An 8,804-nucleotide genomic window follows, 5' to 3' on the forward strand; every position below is an offset into this window, starting at 1 on the left:
TATCCATTAAAAAAATTTACAACAGCCATGCAGCCAGTCCAGCCAATTTCTCTAGCATCAATAATATCTCTTAAACCAAGTTTCACAATTCTGCACTTCTGAAACAAATTATTTACAATATTTTTTTTTAAAAAGCATGTTTTCTGTGTGGGAAGGAAATTATATTTAGACTTAAAACTACAGTGTGGATGAACAGCCCACAGAGAAGAATCAGATAGCCCTTTCAGAAGAAAAAAAATTGCAATAATGTGTAGTACAGTGGAATTTGCCAGGGAGAAAACCAGCAGAAACAACTGCTATTTTTCTGACTAGTCTCATCTTAGGAATAGTCCCCTGACACAATGAAACTAATGGCAAAAGGCTTATGCAAGGGTTGAAATCTTACAGGTTCCTGCCAAAACCAGCTGCTAATACAGGTTTATCCATAAATTACCAAAAAATTAACATGCTCATAAACTGGACAGAAAAGGGAAAACATTTTCATCATCTCTTCAGACCTGACCCTATTAATTTGAGCAAGAGCAGAGATTTTTGGCTGTACAAAGAAATTTCCCTGCGGAGGGAATAAAAGCACCAGCAGGACAGATCATAGCCAGCCATAAAATAGAACCTCTTTTTTTTCTGGGTCATAAAATCATTACAAAGAAAAAAAATATCAGAAGAAAAACTGCTGCACAAACCAAGAAACCCAAGAGACGAATTGCAGAATGTGCTATTTATGTGAATATGGCTTAATTAAGGAACATTAATCATTCTTTTGCCCAAAGTTCTTCCTAGGCTGTGCAGGACAAAGTCAAAGCTGGACTTTCTGGTGTACTTCAGCAAAGGCAAACACCCTCTGCTTAAGCCAAACCCAAATGGTGGGAGTCACTGAGTCCCAGCTTCAAGAGAGGGTCATACAAACCCTACAAGGATTACAGCTTGTGACCACTCCACAATTGCTTACTACTTGGGCTGACCTTCATTTTTTTAGACCAATTAGAAGTTTAGGGTGAAAATCCTACCTGTCTCCATAAATATAAGTTTCGAAGGGCCAGCCAGTCACGGCTTTTCTATTAGACGAAGAAAGAATGAAGCCAGGCAGGACAAGCAGGACTCCAGCAAGCCCTGTGGCTTTGGCACACATCACCCAACCGTGAGCAATATGCCCTGCCTGCAGTATGAAATATTCCTTTTTTCCTAGCTTGCACATCCCAACTCCTCACGAGCACTTCCATATAAGGCACTTTTCTTTCTAGATGCTGATTATTTCTGAGCCTTTTGTTTCATCACTACATCCTTCTATTACCGTTCCACTGCTTTCAAAGACAGACATTACATCAAGTCTAACACAGAGGCAGCGATGTATATTTTAAGGTCCTGTGGGAGATCGCCACCCTGCTAAGCACAACTGGCAGAAGGAGACAGGAAGGCAAAAACAATAGGTAAAATGTAGCTTGAAGTGGAAGAAAAGCTCAATCTGCAGTGCTCTGCTCTGTGAAGCCACCAACCTTGCAATGAACTCTCAGAGCAAGAGGAAAAAGAAATGGAAGAAATGTGAAGAAATGGAAATATTTATGTCCAGCTTCACTAAGTGACCTCTTTAGGACTTTAACTCCCCCAGGTACCCCTAGAAAGTATGACTATTTGTAAATGAACACATTAATGGAAGATCACTTCAGCTGTGTTACCCACCAAGGTTGATTCTATAGGACCAACCTGTTTAGTTTTTATTGGTAACGAGCAAGATTTATTCTTCCAACTTAACTGGACCACCTAAAATTTGCACACACAAAAAATTTTAACACAGGACACCTGGAAGGAAAGCAATTTAAGATAAAGCCATCTGTCAGCACAGGCAGGCAGTACATCAAGGTATGAACACTGGAATGAGCATCAGGAGGCTGATAAAGACATAATATACTCCATGATAGTTTGGTAATGCTGCCAAAAATGCTGCTTCTGTGAAGACCCAGAATTTACGCTCTAGTTCAGCAAACAAGAGTGCCCTCCCACACACAACCTGAAGAGGCCCTCCGTTCATGGCTTGAATTAGTTGCTTCACTGCAGGAAGGATGTGGTGTGCTTTTGGTTAAGAGAAAGCTGTAACATCTGGTGATGGAAGAGAAGCTGCAGCCCCTTACACCTCTCCTGCGGACCAGTGGGGCAAACCCCCAAAGGCAGCTCAGTGCCAGGCTTCCAGGGAGCTTGAGGAAGGAAAGCCCCAACCAGCTGCAGGAAGAATGGAATACAAGCAAGGATGTTGCATCATCTCCAACACAGAGACTGCAAAGCTGGTCCAGCCCAAGGCTGCTCTCTGCAGGCTTGCAGTAACTCCATCACTCAGCAGCAAAGTCACTTAGACTTTGTCAAGGCAGCAGCCCTGGAGGTCAGTGAGAGTGGAGATGAAATATTGATGGAGAAGAGCCCTGTCCTGCCAGGCCCTCAGCAGCAATTGGCTTCCCGTGCCTCTACCCAGGCTGAGGACTGTCCCCAGCCAACGAGGGCTTCATGAAACAGGAGCCGGCAGCACAGCAAAGCCTGACCAGGGATGCTCTTTCCGCTCCATCACCCCCAGTTCTCCATCCGTCAGGGTGATGCGCTGCTTTCAGATGGTAAATGAGAAATTATCCAGTCCAAAAAGTACTACAGCAACCATCTCCCCCATCAGCTGTGCTTCAAACCTATTAAGCAAGTCTCCTGAAGCATAGGGTAATCGCATGGTGAGCCCACAGGATGCCCACAATATGGGCCAGATTAACCCATTTTATAGGGTTTACATGGGCAAAGCATGCAGTTTGCTGTCTGCAACATACTTACTTCACTTACCAGGTGTTTAGATGAATATAAAGTTTATTTTATTTAGAGCAAGGAGCATCTGTCAAGATTTCCAATAGCTTTTTAAAAAATGTACATTTTTGCTGTACTCTCAGATGGCTACTGCAGATATTTGGCTGGAGAAGTAAGCAATTCAAAACACTAGTAGTAATAATAAAGTTGAAAAAAAAATTGATGGTTTCAAATTTAAACATTCTCAAAGCTCCTGGATGAGAATGTGCAACAATGGAGGATGCTTAATGGACTTTTCTCAACAATTTAATAAAATTCACACAAGCATTCCCCTAACAAGCCAAAGAATTATTACAGAGTTCATAGCGATTATTATCCCTTCAGCAGGTTAATATGATGCTGATTTACAATAGAGTGCAACTGAGCTAGAATTTTGTTTTCCATCTTAATCTTGGTGCAGAATTGAGGATAAACAAAATCTAAGGGTGAGGAAAGCCTAGGGATGAGAAAGCATTCAGATACCCAGATATACCTAAAAACCCGATTAATTTGTTCACTGTGTTCCTACATTCCTGTTGTTCCTTTCCATTCCTCTCCCTACAAGTCCTGACACCTCACTTGAAACTGAGACATGGGTTTATATCAGGTATGGCCTTTAGCTCTCTAACCCAAGGTAATGGTAAGAATTTCCTCTCCTACCCTCTCTATGTTGCTCTTTCCAGTACTAATCTGAGAAAATTATGACCCAAAGCTCTGTCACTTTGGTCTAAATTGTTAGACATCATCAGGCTAACAACTGACTCTTACCTTCTACTTAGACTTCACCTAGCTGTCCTTAAAAAAAGTTGCACGAGACAGGCAAGAGTTGCAACTAGATGTTACCACCTTCACAGCCACTAGAAGTTATTTTCCATAAACATCGTCCCTGATTATAGCTCCATTTCAAGTGCCTGCTTACAAAGCCCTGAAGAGCAGAAGAGAACGATGCACTTTTCCATGCCATTAGCCCAGCCAGCCCCTGCCCCTGCTTTCCAGCTGTGCCTGCCAGCGTGGCTCTAGGGGACTGCTTCAAACCATGGATTTCAGGGAGGATGAAGGAGGAGGAAAAACAAAGAGCTTTTAAAGCCTTCCCAGTTCACTCAGAGAAGTGAGAAGGTAGACAAGGACACAAGAAGGGGAGTAAATCAACCTAAAAAAACCCCAAAAACAAAACCAGAAGGACAAAGGTCAAGCAGAAGGGGACTGAGAGGGGATTCCTAGGCCTGCGATAGCTTTGCTAGTTAGGGCTACACTGGAAACTGCATCGTTGACAAAGCAGCTGGAAAACTCTGCATGTTCTTGGATCTACATTTGGAAACACACCCTTGGCACAAACCAAATTCTCTGTATATTCTATGTATACACCTTGCTCAACCCCATGGGGCTGATGAAGTGCAAATCAGATTTGGCATGTGAGAGGTTGCAAGAGGAGCCATAAGCAGGAGAGATGGATTTGAAATTATCTTACTGATGGTGTTGAAGAAGTAATGAGGCAGATAAGGGTCAAAATTAGTTTTCAGCAAAAGACAGAGCAGATCAAACAAAAAGCTTCATCTGACCTGAAATGAATGACACTGCTTTCTTCAAGGACATTTAAAACAAAGCCAAAAAGCAATTATTTACTCACTATTCTGGCAAAGCCAGAAAGGTGGCAGAGATGTCACCACTCTTTGGAGCACAGAGTCCTGCCACAGTGATGCTCACCCGTACCCCAGGGCTGACCCTTATTTCAGATGCCAAGTAGGAGCTGAGCTCTTCAGTGGGCTGTCCCTGGTGTGAACCAGATGGGACATCTCTGCCTGCAGCCACTGGGACTGACCAGGTTTTGCATGAGCTGGAGTTCACACTCCTGCTGTCAACGCAGGTTTTTTATAGTAACGTGAAGGCAGGAAGAGTTGAGTAAGAACAGTCAGTAAGTCAGCACTGAAGTACCCCCAGACAGTAATATCTGTCCAAAGATTTCTCATGCCCTGAGAGCCATCCACTTCAACTCTATATTCCGTATGGACTCATCCACACTCAGCAAACATGATCGGAGATAGGCACACACACACACTATATTCTTTTCACAAGTCTTGTGACAGTTGAGGGTTTGTTCTGGACTGCAGATGCCACCATCACCATGAGTGGATTTCAGCAGCACTGTGACAGTTTCAGCTTCCTTCTAATAAAGGGGTTTTGTCCTCACACGTGCGGAGAGAAGCTCAGGGCATCTTCAAGCAGCCCAGAAGGCAGAGAGAGAACATTACCACAATCTCACATTATAAACTGTGGATAGAACTAGTTCTCTACAGTGGATTACACATGCTGCCAACCCTGCTCTGCAATGGAGCAGCCATGTGCAATCCAGACCCACAGAGCAATCACCCAGAGACAGAGACCTAAGGGTGAGCGCAGGATGGGTACAGACCCTTTGCTCAACCCCAACCCCTTATGCTGATTCAACTGACATTGTCAGAGCTGATCAGTAAATGCAAAGTGATGTTTTCCAGGTTCCTAGAGTGACACATTACCTCCACTTGATCTGCTATCACCACTGGAGAGCATTTGTTGCTCCCTAGTTTTACTTGTTGCCTATTTTAGGAAATGCTTAGGACTTAAATATCTTCTTCATTTAGTTTGTTACCAGGGTTTAGTTAATCTGCAATTTTAGCTACTTTTTACACTTGGAAACCTAGGGTTTTGAGCTGACCTAGTAAACATTACTCAATCTGTTTTAAAACCTTTACCTAAAAGGACACAAGCAAAACAAAGGAAAAATACTGAGAAGAACCCTATGTTAAGATTCATCCTCCAAGTGGCAGTAGCCAGGTTGATGGCAGAAGATACCTAACCCCATTGTATTTTGTTCTTCTCAGCCCTGTTTTGCCTCATAATACCACACTTTTGTTTCTCTGGTGGAAGGGGTGTACGCAACTTCATACTGACCCACCAGCCACCCTCATGGTGTGGAGGAGTTAGAACAAGCACGTCAGGCGTGGTTGAGTCAAAAGAAAACCAAAACAGAGAAGGAAGAAAAAGTGACTAACGTACCATTAGCGTCAGAACCATTTTATCTAATTCATAGCCAAAACCAAGCTTAACTCCCCTTCCCCAGCCCCCGATGAACTGCCTACATAGCACACCAGCTCATCCAAATGTGTTAGTTAAATAAAAAATCTTCCAGCTCTTTTACTTCATCCCCACCCACCGAGAAGCCACACCACTGCATGGCTGGGACTCGCTGCTTCCCCAACACATCCATGCAATGCAAGAACGTGAATGAGTTAATTGGAAAATATGTTCTCATCCCTGAGGGTTCAGGTGGGATCCTTGTTGCTTTCCCACTAACTTGTGAAAATCAACCTAAATGAGTGTTCCGTGTTCGTATGAAAGGAGGAGGTGGGGGTGTCTCACAGTGCACTAGAAGAGCCTGTTACAGTGAAGCCACAGCTTCAACTGCGGTTTCTATTGTAACCGGAGAAAAAGGAGAGAAGCAAGTTCTAAAGAAGGAGGAAAAAAACTCCCAAACCCTCAAACATTCTATTTCCAGCATCCATTTCTACTTTCAGCAGGTGAGAAAGGGCTCCCAGCCCCATTGTGAAAGGGAAAAAGGAGCTGCACGCCCAAGCTCTATTGTATTTCCCGATGGTTAAGCCATTCTGAAAATTCATGGCTCATTTTCTCAGCTCAAACCTCAAAGTGAAAAAGAAAAATCCATTTAAAGATGGTAAAGCTGAACAGATTAGATACCATTTCGGTGGAAAACCAGTCCTAACTCAAGAACCTCTTAATGTTGCTTCCCAACTGCATTTATGCTCCGAAACCCAGATTCCAGATTGGTGTAAAGTTTTCGTAATTTTAGGGCAGGTAAGAAGAAAAAAAAAAAAAAAAAAAAGAAAAATAAACAAGTTAACTTGAAAGACATAAGGGTATTAGTTGCATTTGTCCTCTCAGCTTCCCTGTGAAGGAGCTTTTCCTACTGGCCGCAGCTCCCACCCGCTGGCCCAGTGGCCCATCCGCCTGCTCACCAGTCGTGCCCGTTCATTCATGGAACAGAAATTCCTGTCAGCCCAGGGTGCTCCGAGATGTCAGGAGTTTCGGACTCGCCAGCCCATACCAATGCCTATCGGGGACGTGGTAGAAGATTCGGCAAATTACTTAGAAAATACAAGGACTTGCCTGGAAGTGCTACTACTGCCTAACTCCGAGGAGGATGGAGGAGAGTGTGAGTTATCCTTTACTACTGGCTCAGTAGTTTATTTTTGCATTCACTGCCTTTTTTTTTTTAAAGCTAGGAGATAGCAAAGCTGAGAATCTGTGTGTTTAATTACTAGATGCTGCAGAAAGACTGTAATTACACCGTTTGCACTCCGATTGATTCCACCCCATTCTCCCAATTCATTTAAGGGCAAATAGCCTCGTTAGCTCCCTAATCAGGAAGCCTATAAATACCGCAGCCACGGCACCAAGCACACCCCGGCCTGCCCCCCCAAACCTGGGAAGGGGAGCCCCAGGTCCCACGCACTCGCAGGCATCCAGGACCATGCTGCCCAGCTCCCGCTGCACAGACCCCAGCAGCTGCAGCCCTCCAGGGGCTGCGGGCCAGGACCTGGGGCGGCGGCAGGACCCGGGCTGCACCCCTAGTGCCCAGCCAGTCTGGCAGGTGCAAGATCTGGACAAGTGGGTGCAGGACCCGGGCTGCTACCCCATGCCCAGGGGGCACAGGGGCTGGAAAGGGTTTGCCGGATCTGCGCACCCCTACGCCCGGCCAGTCCGGGAGATGCGGGACCTGTGTCGCACGCCATCCCCAACCGGCCGGGGTTGCAGGATCCGAGGAGTAACCCTGATGCCAAGCCGGCCGGGGGGTGCAGGAGGGGCGGGCGCTCCCCTGCCCGCGCAGCCGGTAGCTGCCGGCTCCGGGCAAGCGGGTAGAGGAGCCGGGGTGCAGCCTCTTGCCCGGCCGGTTTGGGAGACGCTGGACCCGAGCGCAGCCCCGCGGACTCAGAACCCGGGAAATAACGGCGGTCCCGAGCGGGCTGGATGGGTGCGGGACCTCGGCAAGGGGGTGCGGGACACGGGCTGCACCCCCACTTCCACCCGGGCGGGGGTTGCAGGACTCGGGGTACCGCCCGTCCCCAGCCGGTCCGGGGAGGGGCGCGGGGCCCGCGGAATAACCCAGCGCCCCAGCCGGGCCCGGGGCCGGGCAGGGAGGGAGGGAGGGTGGCAGGAGCCGGCGCGCTGCCCACGGCCGCCGGCCCTCGGGGTGCGAGGCGCACCCCCCGCCCGACGGCGCGGGGACCACTCACATCGAGGATGACGGAGGTGCCCTTCCTCTGCGCGGCGGCGGCGCCCGGGGCGAGCAGCTCCCGCTCGGCGACGCCCTTGTCGTTCATCCTGGCCCCCACCCAGCGCAGCAGCCCGTCCAGCCCGCGGAGCGCCGGCGGAGGCTTGCGCAGGAGCCTCTGCACGCCGGCCCGGCAGTACCGCGCTGCCTGCTCGCACATCGCTCAGCCCGGCCTCATGCCGGAGCTGGGGACTCCCTCCTCCTCCTCCTCCTCCTCCTCCGCCTCCTCCTCCTCCTCCTCCTCCCACCGCCACACGGCGGGCAGAGGGCAAGGGCGGGCCCGGGGGGGCTCCTGCCCTAAGAGCGAGGGTGCGTTTTGGGGTGGGGGTAGGTCACCTCGGAGCAGCCTCGGTGGATGCTGCCTGCGTGCTCCCACCCTCATACAGCCCCCCGCTCCAACACAAAGCATCCTTTTAGGCATTTTCTATCTAAAAAGATTATTCCTATTGCATGTAGTCTCCCTGCTGAAGCTTCCCTACCCCCACAACAGATTTTAGCAGCTCTTTGTAAGGACAGCAGAGGACACATTTCTTGCTAGTAAATAAAACTTGCCCCTGCCTCCCTACCCCTACTCCAAAAAGTCCCTATACAGTGAATAGCCAGCAATTCCAGCTGGGGTATCACAGCATTCATGGCTACAGCGCTAATCACAGTGTCGGATGGTCCAGTA

At 48.0% G+C, this 8,804-nt stretch overlaps 1 protein-coding gene across 1 annotated transcript in view; it reads right to left on the reverse strand.

The window, feature by feature from the left end:
* Positions 1–8,324, reverse strand: part of NECAB2 (N-terminal EF-hand calcium binding protein 2) — an 84,659-nt gene extending 76,335 nt beyond the window's left edge. Inside the window, exon 1 of the mRNA XM_074913295.1 lies at positions 8,097–8,324. Coding sequence (XP_074769396.1) covers positions 8,097–8,294 — 198 coding nt within the window. The 5' untranslated portion in view covers positions 8,295–8,324. The remainder of the gene's footprint in view (positions 1–8,096) is intronic.
* Positions 8,325–8,804: the final 480 nt, after the last annotated feature.

Source organism: Athene noctua, chromosome 9 (assembly GCF_965140245.1).
Source record: "Athene noctua chromosome 9, bAthNoc1.hap1.1, whole genome shotgun sequence".
Classification (NCBI taxonomy): Eukaryota; Metazoa; Chordata; class Aves; order Strigiformes; family Strigidae; genus Athene; species Athene noctua.